The sequence below is a fragment of the Notechis scutatus genome, chromosome 1 (genome assembly GCF_049901735.1).
Source record: "Notechis scutatus isolate UNSWTSFEM ecotype Mainland chromosome 1, rNotScu1.2, whole genome shotgun sequence".
NCBI classification, from domain to species: domain Eukaryota; kingdom Metazoa; phylum Chordata; class Lepidosauria; order Squamata; family Elapidae; genus Notechis; species Notechis scutatus.
Window position 1 is genome coordinate 277,260,597 of NC_142009.1, and position 21,725 is coordinate 277,282,321.

The 21,725-nt window shown below is 37.8% G+C and overlaps 1 protein-coding gene across 2 annotated transcripts in view; it reads left to right on the forward strand.

Annotated features, from left to right (window-relative positions):
* The first annotated feature begins 241 nt into the window (after positions 1-241).
* Positions 242-21,725, forward strand: part of INO80 (INO80 complex ATPase subunit) — a 55,560-nt gene continuing 34,076 nt past the window's right edge. For both annotated transcript variants that reach the window (XR_015746737.1, XM_026664589.2), the window contains exons 1-12: positions 242-731; positions 10,783-10,968; positions 12,322-12,488; positions 12,765-12,832; positions 14,438-14,596; positions 15,076-15,196; positions 16,241-16,455; positions 17,058-17,111; positions 18,685-18,888; positions 20,194-20,389; positions 20,711-20,778; positions 21,242-21,451. Coding sequence is in view for 1 of the 2 variants with exons in the window: in XM_026664589.2 (XP_026520374.1) it covers positions 10,826-10,968; positions 12,322-12,488; positions 12,765-12,832; positions 14,438-14,596; positions 15,076-15,196; positions 16,241-16,455; positions 17,058-17,111; positions 18,685-18,888; positions 20,194-20,389; positions 20,711-20,778; positions 21,242-21,451 (1,605 nt within the window). In the remaining variant the exon portion in view is untranslated. The remainder of the gene's footprint in view (positions 732-10,782; positions 10,969-12,321; positions 12,489-12,764; positions 12,833-14,437; positions 14,597-15,075; positions 15,197-16,240; positions 16,456-17,057; positions 17,112-18,684; positions 18,889-20,193; positions 20,390-20,710; positions 20,779-21,241; positions 21,452-21,725) is intronic.

The window sequence follows — 21,725 nt, forward strand, 5'->3', positions numbered from 1 at the left end:
GGAAGGGTGGTGAAGGTTTTTGAAGGTGTTCATAAGCCTCCTGTCCACATAGCTGGAGACCTAGTTACCCGAATCAAAGTTGAGGCCTATCTGGGCCCGCAACTACTCTTTACGCCTAGCTAAGATTAGGAGAAACTATACGTCACTTCCAGGGAGATCCCGTTGGAATCGCAGTCTCGCGACTCTTTCCTTAAGTTTCGCGCGAGAACTGCTAACTCACGCTACTTTCTGGGAGCCGAAAGCACTCGGCAATTTCCGTCACTCTCAGACTCAACCAATCGAGTGATAAGCGAATCGTTTCTGGATTACTTCTTTTGGGTTCTGTATGGGGACCGAGCGCGGGATATGAACTTAAAGTCCGCATGAAAGTTGCGGCAAAGCCCATTGGGGAATGTTGGTGTGTCTGTGCTCAGAGCACTAGCTGAGGGTGCCGCTTTCGATTATTCTGGCCTGGCTATGGCGCCTCTCCTCCCCCCCGCCATGGCTCCCCGTGTCCCTGCTCCTCTCCTCTCAGTGAGCGAAAGTGGCCGCCGCCGCCGTCCCAGCGCCCGCAGCCGCCGCCTCCTTCTCAGCAGCAATAGCGCGGCCGCCATCTTGTCGAAGCAGAAGTCGAGGGCGCCGCGGCAGGACACAGGCAGCGCCAACGCAGCAAGGGGCGAGAGGCCGGGAGGGAAAAGCGGGGCGGACAAACTCAAGACTTACTCTCGGCCTAAGCCGAGCTACGCGCGCAGGTGAGGCGCCGTGATGCCCGGGCCCGGGGCAGGTAACAGCAAAGCGGGGACCGGTTAGACCAGGCCGCGGGATCAGCCCCCGTCCGACCACTCCTTCGCAATCCCCCGGCAGTCACCCCAGCGGCCGGGCCTACTCTTAAAGGGACAGGATGTTGCCTGGGTGGAGGGGGGGGACCATCCGCTAGTGGGGAGGGTGCTGTACTCTGGGGGTCTTTCCTTTCCCCACCCCAAAGGCTTCTGCAGGGCGAGGGAGGTTCCTCAGGCGATGCCTCGCTACCTTCTGGCTTCGGGCAGCATGCGGTGTGTGAGTGTGTGTGTGTGTGTGTGTTGGTCACACCCAGTCCACGGTCACACGTGCGCACCTTGCTTGCTCAATGCCTGGCAATGGAAAACGAGGAAGCCGCCAGGCCTGATCAGTGCGCCTTTCTCTGAGTTACGGGGTTTCTAGCTGTGGGAATACCTGGGAAGAGATTCATGTTAATATGTTGAATGAATCTGAGATCCAGGTATGGCCGTTTATCAAGGATGAAATCCAAGAAAAGTGGGCATGGAATGTCAGTGTGCATCTTTGTCATCTTAATGAAAAATCTCTGCGTATTTATATATCTTAACCAGGATACATTTTTAAAAAAATGCTTCTTCGTGGAATATATCACACGAGTAGATGATGCTTCAGTGGCTTTTGGTATTGATTGTTGTGCCAAAGGTCTGATCTTTAATGTTTTCTACACACTAGTAGACCTTTAATGGCTAGCAATTTTGCCTAATTATAATTTTGGAATTATAATTGACTTTGTATATTTCTTTTGATTAAATGTACGAGTTGACCAAACGCTGCAATGTAGCATACAGCACAATAAAGGTGATCACTTTTAAAACCCCTTTTTGCATGCTTGGTCTTCACATCAGATACATTCTTGTGGTAACTTGATTGGTAGGACTTGAATATATCTTTAAACAAATTTGAGTTGAGATTGTGGAATGTAAGGTAGAATTAGTAAAACTGCCCTTGAGAAATTATTTGGAAAAAGGTGATTCAGAATGCCTGGAGTGCAAACTCAGCACTTTGAACTCAAAAAAAGATGTGGTTGCAGACAGGTACTCAAGTTTTGTTCCCATGTTCTCCAAAGCACATTTTCTGAATTGTTTCCCAAGTCTTCCACAGACCTAATAAAATGTTTATTTGCTTTCATAAAATCTTTCATAATATTAAATCAATTTTATTTTGATTAAGCATTGAAGCACTTTATCCAGTGATGTTGAATTAGAGATGTAGTTTGGGGTGTGATGTTTTGTATGATAATAAAAAAAAAATCTGTGTATAAGACATATATATCATCAGAGTGTTATTCCTAACCTAGATATTCTTCTACATTGGTCATATATCAATACATATTTATTGATTTTTATTGATTATTTATATCCTGTCTTATTTTTAGAGCTAATTTAAGATGGTGAACATATCCAACACACTTTACTCCTACTTTCCCAAGAAAGCATACCAAATATTTGTGATTATGTCTAAATACCCAACTAACAAAACACTGGTGTTTTTTCCTGAAAAGGAAATATGTTAATTCATTATTACGCTTGTTACCTTTGCAGTTACATATAGGGTTTTGGTTGAGTTATTCCTTTTTCAAATATGCTATTTTGCCTTTTAAAATTTTTCGAATACAGAAGGTATTAGAAGTATAAAAGCACAAGGAAAAGGTTTTCTCAGAAATTCTTGTACACAAATCAATTATAAATAATAAAACAATAAAAAATAAATATTAATATTTTTATTCTGAACTCATAAAATGGTTAAATGTGAAAAATTGAGCTACATTTGAAAATACATCAAATAAAAAATATCTCTAACATGAAATAGAGTCCCAAATTTTAGTAATTCATGAAATTAAGGGGGAAAAAAGATCTAAAATATAGAATACCAGCATTTCATATGTAGAAAATGAGAGTGATTGTACAACTTTTCCTTGTTGCAGAATATGCTTTTATAACTTTTTTCCCTGAACCCTTTCTCAGTGTTCTAAATGTATTTCATGCAGAGAAAGAAAATACCCACTTTTATATCTTCTTTTGTTTTATTATAATATTGGTGGACTTCTATTTGCATTTTTAATTTTGCCTGCCTGCTTCTATTAAACATCCAAAAATAAAAAGGTAGCTTATTTCTCGGAATTCAGCAAACATGCATATATTTTTATTTTTTCTAAATTTTCAGGTTCTTTCTCCAAATACATTCTTTTAACAATATTAACATTTTTGGAAATTTTAAAAATGCATAATTGAACACAATTGAATGCATTTCTGATCATGAGTTAGAGTAGGAATTAGATGCTTTGCAGCATGCTGTTTCTGGAGGCTTATAATTTTCATTTCCTGAACTTGTGCTAGTGTTAAGTAGAAAGTCACATAATCTTCCAAATAATATTTTATATAAATTCTGTCAAAGTATTACAAGATTTGGAATATTTTACCTATGCTGCTGACTATAATCCAGGATGGTACACTGGCCTGCCATGACGTCTGAATGTCACCCAAAATATAGATTGTACAGATAATTTGTGATTCAGCATATTGCGTAATCATGTTTTGTGCTAATACCACTCATGATTTATGATTTAGCCTCTCATAACAAAATAGAAAATTGAGTTCCATGAGTAAAGGTATGGTTGAGGTTTCTATGTATATAATCCTAGTGCAGCTACAAGTACAAATGGCCATATGCTATTATGGGCCATTGACATTAGTGAGCTAAAATGCTATATGCACCTAGCAATAAAAGATTAACAAACATGCCTATTTTAATTAAAATAGCAACACTGACCCATTTCCTTAGCAATACAATTGACTTAAAACAGTTATTGTAGCTTGATGATATTTTACCCAAAGCTATAAATTGCAATAAATTAGTCAATATAAGGTAATGATGGACTGTATTTGTAATGTCATCTATGTCTCCTTACCCCATCATCATAATCTCGCCTGCAGCTGCAGAGATCCTGTTGGGTCCTTAATACAAGTACAGTATTAAGCATGCGTGCAGAGTAGCATTCTCTACAGGTGGTTCAAATATTCTTGGATTAAAAACATGAATCATTTATACAAATGATTGAAAAGTGGATGCACAAAGCATAGACATTTAAATTAAAATAAATAATGATCTCTAGTGCTTACTGTAGAAGACATAACAGAAAATGCATTTGGGAAGAGCAGTTTTGAATACATTGTGAGATGTAGATGCTTTTTGCCAGAGATGGGAAGAGGAATTGCTTATTGGAAGTTATAGTAAGCTCAGACAGAACAACTTTGTTACTTGCCTTCTTAGGTCAAGGAAAATGAATCTTGTGATATTTCTCATAGCAATTGCCTATTTGTCTTATGTGTTTGAAACATGTTAATTAACTGCCAGAGTGCAAAAATCCTATATTGGCTATCAATTCTTTCCAATGGGAAAAAAGAACTAAATAAAATATGCGTTTAGAACCCAAGCCCTGTACTCTTAAAAAGAACCTTGTTTAACTAAGTGCCAACCTCATTTGCTTGACATTATGCTTAGTCTCCTTTATCTTATTCATCTATGACTGACACATTTATCTGGCTTGTTTCCAATATGTTGATGATGCCAGGCCTCCAGACTTTCTGGAAGTCATGTGAGAGGACCCTACTGTCACCCAGCCTCTTGAGCCTCAAAAAATGCCCAAGAATCAGAGTATGTTTTCCTCCTCTTTTTCTTGGAGGCTGCAAGGCCACATAAGACAATTCTTTGAAGTTTCCAGGCCTTGTGCAACCTGGAGCTGCCTGCGATATGACTTTTTTGGGGAAAAACCTATTAACTATTTATTAAATACTATAAATGTAATTAATTACTCTTGATCATGAATTGTTTCTCTTCTGTCTGGAGGAAGGGGGTGTCAGCAGAGTCAAATTAGGCATTTTCTGAACACACCAAGTTCAAGAGATTTGTCATCATTGTTCTAATACTGTTGGGAAGTATTCAGCCTGGCAGGAGCGTAAAGCATGGAGCTAGCTTGGAGTCACTGCACAACTGCAAAAGACTAGGTCTGACACCCCTCCCCAAGTACCCTGGAGCCTTTTCTACCTGTTCCCAGAAGTAGGCTGCCAGACTGGATAGATTCCTGTATTATAGGGAGAACATCATAAATCAGTTACTGTATTTTTCAGAGTATAAGACGCGCCGGACTATAAGACGCACCTTGGTTTAAAGGGGGAAAATAAGAAAAAATATTTTGCCTCCGTGCATCCTGTTTTTCTCTCCCCGGCATCCAGAGGCACTCTGCAGGCCAAAAACCTGCCCGGGAGGGCAAAAATGGGACCCGTGGAAGCCTCCGGAGGCCAAAAATGCACCCATTTTTGGCCGACAGAGTGCCTCTGGATGCCGGGGAGGGCAAAAACAGGACCTGAGGAGGCTTTGGGAGGCCAAAAATGTAAATGTAAAATGTAAATGTAGATAATATGTAAAAAACGCCATTCATTGGTTGGTCAACAGTGGTATTACAGAATAATTAGTACTATGGAGGTTATTGCTGGATTATTTCTGAGTCCAAGTTGCTAATTTATACCTCAGGTCCTTGCCATCTTCTGAACCAAGTGGCACCTGTCTGCCCACTAAGTTTGTGTCAAGAGAATAGACTGTAACCTCTCTCCTTGAGATGTTGTAGGGAGGATGTTCAGAAGCAGCTCTCTCTTTTGGAATAACCCACTTCATAAAGTGAGGGTAATCCCTTACCTGCAAATTTTTTGAAAGGCACGAAGGCCTTCATAGTGCAAGTTTGCATTTAATTAGAGGTAGTCTTTGACTTACGACCCCAATTGAGCCCAAAATTTATGTTGTTAAGTGAGACATTTGTTAAGTGAATTTTGTCCCATTTTACAATCTTTCTTGACATTTGTTAAGTGAATCACTGCAGTTGATAAGTTGGTAACATGGCTGTTAAGTGAATCTGGCTTCCCCATTGAGTTTGCTTGTCAAAAGGTTGCAAAAGAGATCACATGACCTTGGGAAACAGCAATGGTCATAAGTATGAACCAGCTGCCAAGCATCTGAATTTTGATTACAAGATCATAGGGATGCTACAAAGGTTTTAAGTGTGAAAAATGTTCATGTCACTTTTCGATGCCATTGTAACTTTGAACAGTCACTAAATGAACTGTTATAAGTCAAGGACGACCTGTATAACATTGTGTCATGTGCTAAATATTTTAATAAGAATATAGTTGGCCAACCATCTGCCTAAAGAAGCCCAGTAGTGACCTGGTTTATATTATCTTAGCGTATCTAGCCTAAATAATTCTGAACGACCTATGAGAAGGCAGCTTTTCTTATTTCTTTGCTGTTACCTAGATTTTTGCATCAAATTTGGTATCTCTAGTTTACACATCCTGTGCCATAACGTGATTTGCTTTACTTTGGCTTAGGTTTAGCATGTTATTAAACTACTCACTTATATGTAAACCATGGTTTCTGAGTTATAACATTAGATTAACTTGCCAATTATAGTTTATTCGCTGTGCAAACCCAACTAGAAAGTATGTATCTAGATTTATGTATTGTGCTAATGACGTTGATATACAATTTATGGAATAAATTGCATTTTGCTGCATTTATTCAGCAACATGCAATTTATTCCATAAACATAAATTAGCTGAAAACCAAATTATATTATGGCTTAATATAACCAAGTCAGCCCATAGCAAGGACATTCGTGGGGAGAATCAGCAAAATCAGATGGCAGTTAGGACTGCTATATTGATGTCTGGCCCTTTTGTATCTGTACCAAGGTCACATGCACATGAAAGGGAAAGGCTTCAATTGTGTACCATCTTCACTTTCCTGATTATCCATCCCTGCGCGCACAGTGCTAGCTCCTAATGTATCAAATTTGTTGTAGAAACAAAATTATGAAAGTTAAGACTTTTCAGTTCCTGTTGTGCCTTGGCTCAGTTCTCTGAAACTGCAGGTTTTGGTGCATATATCTATAGGTTTGGATTCTGCAGGATGAAGGCCTTATTGTTGGCAGTTAAAGGTCATAATTACCATACTGGTCCAGTTAGGGGTTATTAGATAGATGTTTTTCAATTTCCCAGTCTAGGAGAAGCCCAAAGACACCTAATACCTTCCATGCCTAAGGAGGGACTAGAACCTGGGGGACCTGGCACCTGCTTCAGCACCTTAACCAATATGTTGTGGTTGTCCAGTCATTAAGTCACGTTCAACTGTTTTCCATAGCAGGCCAGCCCCCGGCCCATCCTCTACTGTGCTGTAGTTTACCCAAATTAATGTACATTTTATGGATGACACTATCTAGCTGTCTAATCCTCTACCATCCCCTTCTCCTTTTGCCTTCGATCTTTCCCAACATCAGGATCTTGAATCCTCTCTTCTCATTAGGTGACCATAGAATTTGAGCTTCAGCTTCAGCGTCTGTCCTTCCAAGGAACAATCAGGGTTGATAGATTTGATGTCCTTGTAGTCTCAAGGGACACCACAGTTCAAAAGCATCCATTCTTAGGTGTTCATCCTTGTGGTCCAACTTTCACATCCATACATTACTACTGGGAAAACCATAGCTTTGACTGTACGGATCTTTGATAGCAAGGTGATGTCTCTGCTTTTTAATATGCTGCCTAAGTTTGCTATAACCTTTTCCCCCAAGGAGCCATTTTAATTTTATAGTTGCAGTCACCATCTGTACTGAGCTTGGAGCCCAAGAAAATAAAATCTGTCACTGCTTCCATTTGTTCTCCTTCTACTTGCCAGGAAGTGATGAGACTAGATGCCCTGATCCTAGTTTTCTTAAGGTTGAGTTTCAAGTCAACTTTTGTATTTTCCTCTTTCATCCTCACGAAGAGATATTGTCCGCATGTTTGAGGTTATTGATATTTCTCCCAGCAATCTTAATTCCTGGTTGTGGTTCATCCACTAGCATTTCACATTATGTACTCTGTATATAACCTAAATAAGCAGGATGGCAATATGTAGACTTGTTGTATTCCTTTCCCTATTTTGAACCAATCAGTTGTTCCATGTCCAGTTCTAATTGTTGCTTCTTGACTTGAATACTAATTCCACGGGAGATAGGTAAGATGGTCTGGTACTCCCATATGGCTCTTTAAGAACTTGCCATAATTATAGTGATCTACACAATCAAAGGCTTTAGCATAATCAATGAAGCAGAAGATGATTTTTTTTTTCTAGAACTCCCTTATTTTCTTCATAATCTAGCAGATGTTGGCAATTTGACCTCAGCCTCTTCGAAACTCACTATACTGACTCTCATGGTCATGGAAAGGATAAGCTGGTTATCTGTAGTCTGGGGTGTGATCTCTCTTTGTTGGAAGGCCTTTTTCTTTTCATTAATGATATCACCAAGAAACTTCTAAAGAGCCTTTGGTTTTCAGAGGACTATTGGAAAATCACGTCCCTTGTTCAACTGTGAGAGATAGAGCGCATTCTGTTATTTGCTACCAGTACAGGTGGTCCTTGCTTAATGGCGTTCATTGGAACTTTAGTCATAAGCCGAAAAACAATGTATCTATCTACGCTGCTTAGCAATTGCAGTTCTAGCAAGTCCTGATTGCTGCTATTAAGTGAGCATCTCACCTGATTGTGAGTTGTGACTTTTTTTCTAGCTTCACCATTGATTTTGCTAATGGGAAGCAGAAGGAAAAGTCACACATTGTGATCACGTGACTGATGAGAGGCTGCAACATAATCGTGAGCCAAGCACTTGTTTTAGTTATGTGACCGTGGGCATCCTGCAACAGCTCTAAGACTGGTTCTAACTACTATTGTTTCAGCACTGTCATAGGTTTGAACAGTTGTTGAACAAGGACTATTTGCATGTTACATTCGATGTATGTAAAATTGTTAGCATGTTTAGAGTAGTTTGCAATTCGACTAATACGTACAATAACCTGTATTTAAGGAAATGTCATACATCATAAATATTAAAGCAAAGTATGCATAGAAATTCACTATACCATGAAGAAAATGTTTGTAAAAATGCAGTATATATCATGTGAAATTCAGTATATATCATGAGAGAAGAAAAAAAGAATTGAAGAAATCATTTTGAAAATGAAAAGGGTAGACTTGACTTTTCTTTGCATTAAGAGAAGTCATCACAGAATGGCCTACAACGGGGGGTGTCAAACTGGATTTCTTTGAGGGCCAGATCAGCATTTTAGTTCTCTGTGGGCTGGCGGGAGGTGGGTCAAGATGGATGCACCCTGCGGCATCCTGCCAGCCAAAATGGGGCACAGGGGGTCCATGCGTGCCCCCATGCCTCATTTTCGCCCTCCATGGTCTCCTGCAGCAGTCTGGTCAGCCATTTTTGGCCTGCTTTTCCACCATTTTGGACCCGTTTTCCAGCCTGTTTTGGGCCCGTTTTTCAGCCCATTTTTGGCCCATTTTCGGCTAGCAGAGTGCTGCAGGAGGCCATGGAGGGTGAAAACAAGCCCCCCAAGCCTGTTTTAGCCACCAGAGGCATCGCGGGCTGGTCCTTTGTTAGTTCCAGGCCAGCCCGGCAAGCCAGATTTAACCACATCGTGGGCTGGATCCAGCCCGTGGGTCTTCAGTTTGACACCCTGGTCTACAATTTAGTAAAGAATCATAAAACTTCAAATAAATTGGTCATATACCAAAATTCATCTCTATATTTCCTAAAATGTTTTCTTGAAAAAATAACATTTTTACATATCCCGTTCATGCTTTGACATGAGATATTAGAGGTAATCCTCAATTTAACAACCAGAATTGAGCCCAAAATTTATGTTGCAAAGTGAGAAATTTGTTAAGTGAATTTTGCCTCATTTTATGATTTTTCTTGTCACATTTGTTAACTGAATCACTGCAGTTGTTAAACTACAAACATAATTGTTAAGTGATTCTGGTTTCCCCATTGACTTCACTTGTCAGAAGGTTGCAAAAGGTGATCACAGCATCTACAACACTGCAACTGTCATAAATGTGAGTCAGTTGTCAAGCCTTCAACTATAAATCATGTGACTATGGAGTTGCTGTAATCGTCATACATGTGAAAAATGGTCATGTCACTGTTTTCAATGTGGTTGTAACTTCAAAGGTCTATAAATAAACTGTTTAGGACTACCTGTATTCTGAAAAACATTTTTGAGATTCCCCAAAGATACCAGATTTTTTTCAGGGAAGATTTAGTTTGAACAGGTTTATTATATTCTATCGTATCGTCCACTATTCAATTAATTGTCTGGTTGTGTTTTTGTTGTACTAAATTCAGTTGATTAGGAAAAAAATAATATTTTTAGAAATGCACATTGGGTTTTTTTGACTTTGAGTTGATAAGTTATACAGTACTTGGTTACCATTCAACAGAGTTGAATATTATAGACTAACATTTATTTTCTATACACATATTTTGTCTCTTATAACTATTCATTTTCATGTAATTATGTCCCTCTTGTCATTAGCCATTGCAACTGGATTCAGAAATTTGTTTGAGATCCATATCAAGGTAATGCTGTTAGCATGAGAAAGACTAGGAGTATAGGAGACTTTAGAACTTTATTTGGACCAGAGATTATAACACAATTCCATTAAAGCAGATATTTGTTTGTTATGACACTAGAGGCAAAAGATAAGTCTAAAATAGACAGGATGCAACCGCTGTATAGGGAGATATACAAAATACACTATACATTTAATCAATATGGCAGACAATTTTTGAGGAATTATGATTTGTGTATTAGCAAAGATACACAAATAATTGGATAGTAATTTTTCTTTGGGAAAATACCTATGGGGAGGATATAATTTAATTGCCTATTGCAGCACTATCTCCATACTTTCTCTTTCAGGTAGAATTAACTTTATGTAGAATCAGTGTGCAATTGTGCAACTTCTGATTTCTTAACTCTATTCTGTTTGGGCTTGTTATGTGTGAAATGTGAGGTGGGAAAACAATGCATTTTCTCTAGCCACTGAAAAAAAAGATCCAGAAAATGGGTATGATATGTTAAACTACTACTTTCTGTTTCGAAACAGCTGTCCATTAGGAGACATCTTTGCATGAAGAGAGACTTGTTCTATGGCCTCAGAGCTGGGTTCAGGAGAGGATGGCAACTGCACAGAGCTGGCAACGCCTCTCTATCTGCGGTATTTGGAGAAAGCTTTGCGGTTGGATCACTTTTTACGACAGACCTCTGCCATCTTCAATAGGACTGCATCCAGGTATCAAAAATATTTTGATGTGGACTCAGTTAAAAAAGCAGTCATTTCATATTCCGGCTATCTTAATTCCTAACATTAGTTTCAATAATGGAGGTGAATGAGCTCCATAAGGATGGGGACCTGCACATAAATCAGCAGATGTCAGCTTCAGATTTTAATATTCAAAAAGGAGCAGAGTATATACCCAAATATCCACATGCATATTCTTGTGCTGCTGTTAATGCTTTTAAAAGAATGGGAGATGTAACCAGAACTTATGTGTTTATTTTTCATTTAGTTATGAAAGCATAGGGTATTTAAAAATACACATACTAAGTTTGCCAAAGTCATTACTTGTTTTCTAATGTGAACTGGAAAATTTGAAATAATGGAAGAAGAAAAAAGATTTCTAGAAAAATGGAAGAAAATTAAAAATATACAAAACTTAAGTTCCTATACAATACTGAATGTGGAAAAATGTACTTTATATAACAGCATTTTAAATTGTATTACGTTATATATTTATAAAATCATACCTGATTTTATCTTATTCAAACATCTAACACATTATGTCCATCTAGGGCCGTGATGGTTAACCTTTTCAGCACCAAGTGCCCAAAGCACGCGCATGCATCCCCAAAATGCAACGTCTGTGCACGACCCCCGTATATGCGGCCTATCCTCCGCACATGCATGCTCCCTGTGCATGCGCCCTGCGCATGCATGTGTGACTCCCACATATGTGTGGCAGAGACCCGAAGACCAGCTGGCTGATGGGAGGCATACATGCATGCACAGCGGAACTGAGTTGGGGTGATGGCTCATGTGCCCAGAGAGAGGCTCTGCATGCCACCTTTGCCATCACAGATCTAGGGTTAGAGCAGTAGTCTCTAACCTTTTATGGTCCGTGGAGCGGGGGGTGGGAGATAGTTTTGTGCACCAAATGAAGCTTCATGCGCTCGCCTACCACTTGCAAGGTCAGATTCTCAATGGGCCGCAGACTGGTACCGGTCTGTGGACCAGGGGTTGGGGACCCTTGGGTTAGAGTGTCAGGCAACAATTGCTTAAACCTGCCTGAGTATGGAAACTAAACAGAGTTGGGCATAGTTAGTATCTGGAGACCACAGAGAATATCAGGGTTTTAGGCTAGACTGAAGTTTAGCGAACATTCAAGAAGGTGGCAGTGGCAAACTGCTCCATTTTATTGCCAAAATATCTTCTGTATATCAATGTATCCACAGGATTTGTAGTCAACTTCACTTCCTTCTGATGTTAGAGTTGAGGAAAATGAAAGTTACTCTGGAGCATAACCAATTTTTACAGCATTATTCCTCTTTTATTATGATAAAATGTATATCTCTATCTTTCTTGTAGTGATGAAAGTGAGGATGGATTGGATGACAATCCTTTGCTTCCTCAGCCTGGGAGTCCCTTGATGCAAGTGAAGGAAGAGCCTGCAACCTCATTGCTTGGAGAACCTTCTGGAGCAGGAAGTTCAGGAATGTTGAACACACATTCACTCAATGGAGTGTTACAATCTGGTAAGAATGTTTTAAAAATAATTTTAGTTCTCTTTGATGATAATTATGTGAGCTAGTCTTGCAGATCACTTGGATCCAGGGTTTAATTAATAATTCATCAAAAATGCAATGTGCTTATAAGCTAACAGACATAATCAGAAGATTCCTTTTTTTGTAGTTCAGATTACAAAATGATTCAGTGGTAATTCAATTTGGAGTAAATGCTTTCTCTATTGAAAGTATCTTTAAGTTGAACTGTTTGCACAATATAAGTATTTTGATATGTTCTTTAAACAGAGCCAAAATCAGAAAAAGGGAGTCTATATAACTTTTCCAAATTGAAGAAAAGCAGAAAATGGCTAAAGGTGAGTTTTTTGTTACTGAAATCCAGATCTGTTCTTAGTGATCCTTCTATTACCTTATTCTGATCTATCTGATAGACTTATGATCTATAAAAACTGCAACATTTTCTGAAAAAAACAAAAATGCCATCCCTCTTAACATTTTATAGAATTGATGCATGTGATAAACATCACAGATTTTTAATACCCCCATGTTCTCATGGTTTGTAATGCACAGCATCAAGCTTTGATAGCTTTCCTCAGAACTCCCTGCCCCCGAGTTTTCAGTTGTCCAGTTCCTGGTTTTACTCTTTCATCTAAATGCTAAACCTGAGGTGAAAAATCCTCATCTTTTCCTTTCCATCCCTTTTGCTGATCTAAATGGGTTGACCAAGCAGCAGTGAGATGGTCTGTGGCAGTGTTATCCTTTCAGCGTTCTTGTTCCATATGCAGAAGTTAACAACGTAACTTGCTCCCTTTTATTTTCTGTTCCTTTCCCACTCCACTCCAGATGATAGCAGCTCCTTCCAGCACTACTCAAAGAAAGCATAGCTATTAGCTGATTCTCTCCAGTGTATTTGTATCTTAAGTAAGTGGGGCTGGGGGTGGGGGAGTTTAAGGATGGGGGAAACATCCACCATGATTACAAGTTGTCCTCAACTAGTTGGGACCAGAATTTCTGTTGCTAAGCAAGGCAGTTATTAAGTGAATCCTATCCGGTTTTACAGTCTTTTTTGCTATGGTTTTTAAGTGAATCACTGCAGTTGTTAAATGAATCATGTTAAGCTAATCTAGCTTCCCTCATTGATTTTGCTTTTCGGAAGCTGGCTGGGAAAGTTGCAAATGGCGAGCACATGTCCCCAAAATGCTGCAACCATTGTAAATACTTGCCGGTTGCCAAGCACCTGAATTTTGATCATGTGACTATGGGGACACTTATAAAAGTTAGGGATGGCCATAAGTCACTCTAAAAAGTGATTTATGGTCATTAAACGAATGTTATAAGCTGAGGACTACCTGTATAGGGTAGATCTGTCAAGAGTTTACTAACAATGTACACTAATGCAAACTTGTAGAAAAAAAGTCCTTACCCCCAAAACATTGGGCTTCTCTTCTTCCAACATGGCCAGAAAGAAGACTATTTTTGTAATGTGTCACTGGACCAGACATGTGGATTATCACTAAATTTAATTTCAACAAGTCAACTTCCCAGTTCACTTTGCCTGAACATATAGAACAGGTCACTGTTGAAACATTGCAAGGAAATTTCCCACTTGCTACTGATAACATTAGGAATGTGATGTTCCTAAGGCTAAAGTGGAGGTCGCCTGGCAATGATTTTGAGAAAATGTATGCATGAAAGCAGTAAAGGAGGAAATCAGAAATGTTATGTGTGCACCATCCATTGAAGCAGCCTCAAAAGATTCCATGAAGGTTAATACTATGGTAGGGGAAGAAACAGTAGGAAATGCTAAACAGTGAAACTGTTCTATGTGTGTAAACGTTATTAGTTTTTTTTTTCTCCCCCTTTTCAGAAGCTTTAATCCCATTGGCCTGTTTCAGAAATTCTTATTTCCTGTTCTGGTCATTTTGCTCACTGTTGTTGAATTGAAATTCTCTCGTTGGCAGAGCATTCTCCTGAGTGATGACTCCAGTGACAGTGAATCAGTAACTGATGAAGATGGGGAAGGAGAAGAATTCACTCTTTCAAGAGAAGAACTTCACAATATGCTGCGATTGCACAAGTACAAAAAACTGCATCAAAGTAAATACAGCAAAGACAAAGAGGTAAAAAGGCTAGAAAGAAATTTGCAAGCTAAATTCAGTAGCAAACTATAGTGAGGAGTAGATCAAATTGGCTTTTCTTCTTATATACATATATTCTTATATCCCATACTTTCTCTAAGATGCTCAGGCAGCATAAATGGGGTTATTCCACATTTTTATCCCCCAAGCAATCTTGTGTAATAGGTTGGGTTGACAGGCTCAATATTATACAGTAACTGGTTTCCTTTGTTATAAAAACGGGTAACACTAGCAAGAGGCATTGATTTCACTAGAAAGAGGGATTGGTATTACTTTCTATTTTTCCCCTCAAATTTTATATTATACCTTACCATTTTATAGCTAAGCGTATTATGTTAATATACTCAGTAATTACCAAACATAAAAACAATCTAGTAACTTGAACGTTTTATGCAGCTATATTTCTTACTTAATCAGGACTTAATTTTTAAAAAGTAATTATTTTTTTATGTCTGCTTCAGTTACAGCAGTATCAGTATTACAGTGCAGGTTTACTGTCTACATATGATCCTTATTATGAGCAACAGCGTCATCTCGTAGGGCCGAAGAAAAAGAAGTTGAAAGAGGAAAAAAAATTAAAAGGTGCATATCTATGCTAACTCTTTTTTCTGAGCATTGATTTGTATCATGTATTTATCATCAGTCTGTGAAATTTTACTAGCTGTATATTCCTGTCGCCCTACTGCCATATCAACCATAGATGCTACTATTAACTGGGGGTTCAAAGCAGTTATCAATATCTTGTTGAAATCCTGTAACTAAAGTGAAAAAGAAATGCTAGAGATTGAGTTGGGCATACTAAATCACACTGAACCTAGTGAAAGATCCTAAGACCTAGTCTGGGCAAATCTATTATGCAGAACATAATGAAGAATTCAGAATGCTGTGGTGCAGTTTGCCCATTTGTCTGCCATTATAATTACACACACTAAAAATCCAGTTATTGAAAAGGTAGAGAAAATGCTTTCACTATATATAGAACATGAGATAAGAAATAAAACATGCTTAAGTAACTGTTCAAGAATAAGGCTCTAAAACTGCAAGAGCATGTTTGTCAAAATTTTATCCATACCACAAGACCCCTTTGTTCTGATTCAGCATCTCACATTATGTGAGATTTTGGGGGTATATAATCCTAGCATGAAGAGGGAAACCTGTATTAACTAACCTGGAAGTTACTGCTATACAATAAGTGACTTACTGCATTTTAGAAATAAATCATAAGAGTGATCTTTCTGAAACAGTTTTTTTCCAATCTGATATGCTTTCTCTAAAACTGTTTTATACTTCCTCTTTTGCCATATTGTAGATTTCATCTGCATTATTAGAACTCAGTTTTATTCCTTTTTCTTTATTAACTATGTTCTCAAATATTTGAATAGCATTTCACTTAAAAGAGAAACTATAAGTGACAGGGTTTTCACATTTTGATATTGCTTATAGTCATTCTATTTGAATGATTTAGTCTTTCTTTTTCCTGCAGATTCATAGAGAATTGAGAAATTAATTGCTACTTTGAATTGGTTCCATTATTGGATGGAATATATTCATAGGCTATGAGTTAATGGTATGAATTCAAATGATTATGGAAGGAAACTGATCATATTCTGTGCTGTCCTCTTCCAGCAAAATTGAAAAAGGTGAAAAAAAAGAAAAGAAGGGATGAAGACATTTCGTCTGAGGAGTCACCGCGACGTCATCATCACCAGATCAAAGTTTTTGCCAAGTTTTCTCACGATACCCCTCCACCAGGGTCTAAGAAAAAGCATTTATCCATTGAACAATTAAATGCACGCCGGAGGAAAGTATGGCTGAGCATTGCTAAAAAGGAGCTGCCCAAGGTAGGCTCTTCAAACTAAAATATACTACTAGTGGGAATACAGAAATCATACGAGCTAAAATTATATTCAGTGGCAAATATATATATATAAAAATTCCCCCTGAATCAATGTATTCTACTTACATAATCTGGTAAACTGGTAGAAGTAAAAAGACAGGAAAGCTATTTTATTTTGGTTGTTGGTTGTGATTTAAGTCACCAGTCCCCAACCTTTGCGGCTTGGCAGCCCAGTAGGAGGGGGCAAAGAGGAACTGGGCCACGAAAGTGGCAGGCCTGCATGCACGCAGCACGCAGCACAACTTCCTGAAATGGGAGGCTAGCTTGCATGCACACGATTAACCACTGGCCCGCCGTTCATGCAAGTTGAGTTGTGCATGCATATGCTCTAGCCAGCCACTCACGTGGCCCAATGCTGAATAGGCCACGGTCCAGCAATGGGCCACAGCCCAGGGGTGGGGGACCCCTGATTTAAGCAACAAATTCAAATGAATATCATTGCATCTTCGAAGCAAGTTTATAATTATAGTTGATATTTTTAGTTGTATGAAAAAAATTCACTGTGATAGTATGACATAATATTGTATCCTTTTCCCCCCATTTTAGGCATACAAGCAAAAAGTCTCTGCCCGAAATTTGTTCTTGAGTAATAGCAGAAAGGTATACTATGCAACATTTTGTACCATACTGGGACTGAAATAAATTGCTTTTTTAATGTTTTAATATTAAAATAATTGATATCTTGTCCTTCAACTACAGTAAATTACCTATTTTTTGGTACTAATGGCACAGTGAAATGCACCTCCAGGCAGAAGAAAAACATATTGCATTGATAGGGTCTAATATCAAGTTAGGGTTAAAAATGCACTTAAAACATTTTTAATCATCAGAATTTTAAAGATTAAAAATATTTTTATCAACTTAAAAATGAAAAATAAGTAGAATAGAATAGAACAGAACAGAACAGAACAGAATAGAATAGAATAGAATACTTTATTGGCCAAGTGTGATTGGACACACAAGGAATTTGTCTTGGTATAAATACTCTCAGTATACATAAAAGAAAAGATACATGGCAAGAGTTGAGAATCATAAGGTACGACACTTAATGATAGTCATAGGGTACAATCAACAATCAAATCATACTAGGAAACAGTCAATATAAATCGTAAGGATACAAACAACAAAGTTACAGTCCTACAATCACAAGTGGGAGGTGATGGGTGATAAGAAGTGATGAGAAGATTAACAGTAATAGTAGTGTACACTTTGTAAATAGTTGAACTGTGTTGAGGGAATTATTTGTTTAGCAGAGTGATGGCTTTTGGGGGAAAAGCTGTTCTTGTGTCTAATTGTTCTGGTGTGCAGTGCTCTATAGTGTCGTTTTGAGGGAAGGAGTTGAAACAGTTTATGTCTGGGATGTGAGGGGCCTGTAAATATTTTCACAGCCCTCTTTTTGACCCAACAAAGGCACTAGGAAAACTTTCTGGTAAGAAAATTTCACAGCTGTGTATTATAACAGCCTACCTCAGATGGCAAGGAATCAACAGGTAGACTTTAATAATTAGCTTAGTATACAGATAGGCTTATGTAGAGGCAAAGAGAAATCACTCCTGGAATCACAGTTCCAGGAACAATGGTCCTTGAAGGTCAAAAAAAGCATTTTGAATTGGGCAAAGAAGGAGAACAGCGGACAGTGAAGCTGGCTAAACAAGTGAGGGCTGCCTGTAATTCTTTGAAAATGGAACAGAATGGGACCTGATCCTCTGGAACCTCAACAGTGAAAGATAAATTATACTGTCTTGTCTGGAATGATTTTGGGTTTTTTGGCACACATGTCCATTGTGTTACCCAGACATAAATTCATTAGGAATCTGTATTTGCTGTGATTGTCATTTTTTAATAGAAATAATATATTTGTACAACTATAGCTGTACTCACGGTTTTTCCCAATTCAACTTCCATAATCTATTTAGTTCCAATAAGAAGAAAGCATCATTTCCATCAGAAGGATAAACTTCTGTTTTTAATCTTAAATTGATTTCATTTACAAAGAAAGTATTTCATACATAGGACCCCAAAGTATTATTAAAGCAGCATTTGTAAATTTCAGCTCTGGTACTAGGAGATACTCAAGAATACTGTTTCCAGTGCAAGGCTTGAGAATATAAACTTCTCTTGCCAGTTTTTCTCCCTTTGCCTAATTGTAATTTGTCCCCCTTTTCTGTTTTAGCTGGCTCACCAATGTATGAGAGAAGTGCGTCGAGCAGCTATTCAAGCCCAAAAAAATTGCAAGGAAACTCTACCAAGGGCACGTCGGCTTACAAAGGAGATGCTTCTATATTGGAAAAAATATGAAAAAGTGGAAAAAGAGCACCGCAAAAGAGCAGAGAAAGAGGCATTGGAACAGCGCAAATTGGATGAGGAGATGAGAGAAGTAAGTTGTTCATTTAGGGAATGAAACCTAGATATTAACACAGCAGACATTGCAGCAAACAATCAGACAGACTGGGACACCTTTTCTGACAGATTTCACTAGGGCATAAACTCTTTTGAACTGCAGCTCACTTCATTTGATTCAACTGAAGTGCATGCCTTTGATGAAGTGAGCTGCAGCTCACAGGGCATCTTATTTTTTGCCACCATTGACTAATATGGCTCTTGTCCTATGGAGTCAGTGCAATATATGGTATCCACTGTTTTTCTTTTTCTTTCTGGAGATTATAATTTTTATTTAATTCTGAATTTTGAAATCAATTTTCTAGAGGAAGGAAAGGCAATCCTTTGGACTGGTAGGCACCTTTAGAATTCTGAGGGCTGGTCCTGAATGCTGTCCCAAAATGGTTATTGTATGGTTTTGGTTTTTATGGATCGGCCATTTACCATGAACAACGTGACAAATTTGCTCTTTTCTAGCTCCATGTAGTACTCTCAACCATTCCCACTTTTTTTTCCTGGACAGATGTACCTATCTACTATTCTTATTCTCTAAAGGGATCTACGTAAGAACCAGAAACATTTCTGTAAATAAAGATGATGCTAGAAGCTAGGGATTTAGTTTCCATTTTGCCAGTTTCCCATTCATTAGTTTCTTTTTTAATTAAATGAATCTGAAAATACATTAAGTTAGGGCAAGGTTCCTGTGAATAGATACAGATACCTGGAACTGTGCAAACAAGCATATTATTGCCTGTGAACATCATGTTGACTAGTCCAAATCTAGACTACAAAATTCTAGTAAATATTACCCATGTCATAAGTTTAATATTAATCTAAATTATTTTTAAAATTTGCTTAACAAATGTATATGCAGTCTTAGCATGCATGACATAATTTTCCAAGCTGAACCTACATTTAAAACACTAGGATTCTTCTTTAATTGAAAAACAGGATTTTCTTTTCCCCTCTCTGAGAGTGCAAAATACAAGATTCGTTGTATGTTTTATTACCTGTTAAAATTGTTGTAACTTTTGAATGTGCTCTCTTCACATTTCATTTTTTGATTTTGTAAAGTTAGACTGATCTATTTTATAATAAGTTTTAATAAGTTTGTTTTTAATTAGCAAGAATGAATAGGTTGGATCTTTCAGCTAGTTAGATATTTTGGGAGATGTATTTTTTACTCAATACATCAAAAGCCATCATTCAAGAAATCATTGTTTTAGGTCCTCAGTTGTGAAACTATTCTGTGTGAATCTTTACTGTGAAATTATTTATTTTATTCACTTATAAATGACTTTAGGCTAAAAGACAGCAGAGAAAACTTAACTTCCTGATAACCCAAACGGAGTTGTATGCCCACTTCATGAGTCGAAAACGAGATACAGGACATGATGGAATTCAGGAAGAAATTCTGAGGAAACTTGAAGATAGTTCTATCCAGAGGCAGATTGATATTGGTGGAGGAGTTGTTGTCAACATTACTCAAGAGGATTATGGTAAGGATGAAACTAAATTCTAGTGAGATTTAAGAGAATCCTATCATTGCTACATTGCATGCTTATCCTGAACTGTGAACTAGGGCTGATTGTTTAATGAGGGGCATTGCTTGCAAATGAAGTGCCTCTCTGAAACCCTTAATTAAAGGCACAAATAGTAAGACAAAGAGAGGCACTTTTCTGGATAAGTGAAACATGTTAATCAAACAATCTGTTCAGCTCTGTTTCAAACGTTTAATTTTCAGAAATGTGTGAATAGCTTATAAGTAGAGTTTTGTAATTTAATCCTTGTTTTATTTTCAAATTCTGCTTTATTATCAGATAGTAACTATTACAAGGTTCAGGCTTTGAAGAATGCTGAAGATGCTTTTCGAATTCATCAGGCCCAAGTAAGTGTGTACAGTAAAGTATAATTAAATTGGAAAGTATTTTAAATTTTAAAATGTCTGGAATTGGCATAGCAACTTTTCAATATTTCTTGTAAATTACTAGTTTTATTCTTAAAAAATAAATATGTCCATAATTAGGTAATGTGTTTTTTAAGATTAATCAGAATGGCATAGATTTTAAGTGAATGTTATCCCTTCGAACTGTATGAAGAGTAGTCCATAATAAGGTATATCAAGTATTTCAAGTTCAGAATTTGAATCGGGAGTAAAACTTAAGATGAAGATTGCAGACTGTATTAGTTTCTATTACTTTAGTTCTATCCTTCTCATATGTATGAGACCAAGTTAACAAACAAAAGATGGATCTTGTCCCATGTGTTTTTATTCAGCTGTAAACTTGGAATTTGGACTTGCTAATTTTGTGTAAGATTACCCCTCTAACCCTCCTCCCCCCTTTGTTTAGACCAGGTCTTTTGATGAAGATGCTAAGGAGAGCCGGGCAGCTGCACTTCGAGCTGCCAATAAATCTGGCACTGGCTTTGGAGAGAGCTACAGCCTTGCCAATCCTTCCATCCGGGCAGGAGAGGACATTCCACAGCCTACCATTTTCAATGGCAAATTAAAAGGTTACCAACTGAAAGGCATGAACTGGCTAGCCAACCTTTATGAGCAGGTGTGCTTGTTTTTCTTGAAGCAAAATCTTTAAAACAAATTACTTCTTGGTATGACTCCAAAAAGAGGACTGCACTAAGGTTACTTATATTGTGTCCCTACTCCTAAAATTAAAATGTCATCTGTGGAAATGAATGCACATATATTTTCAGAGATGTTTTCTGGAAAGGAAATTACAGAACTTTCCAGAACTATGATTTCATGGTCTTTGAAAACAATGATGAAGTTTAATACTGAATTGATTTTCAAGGTACTATATATTCTTATTTTTATGC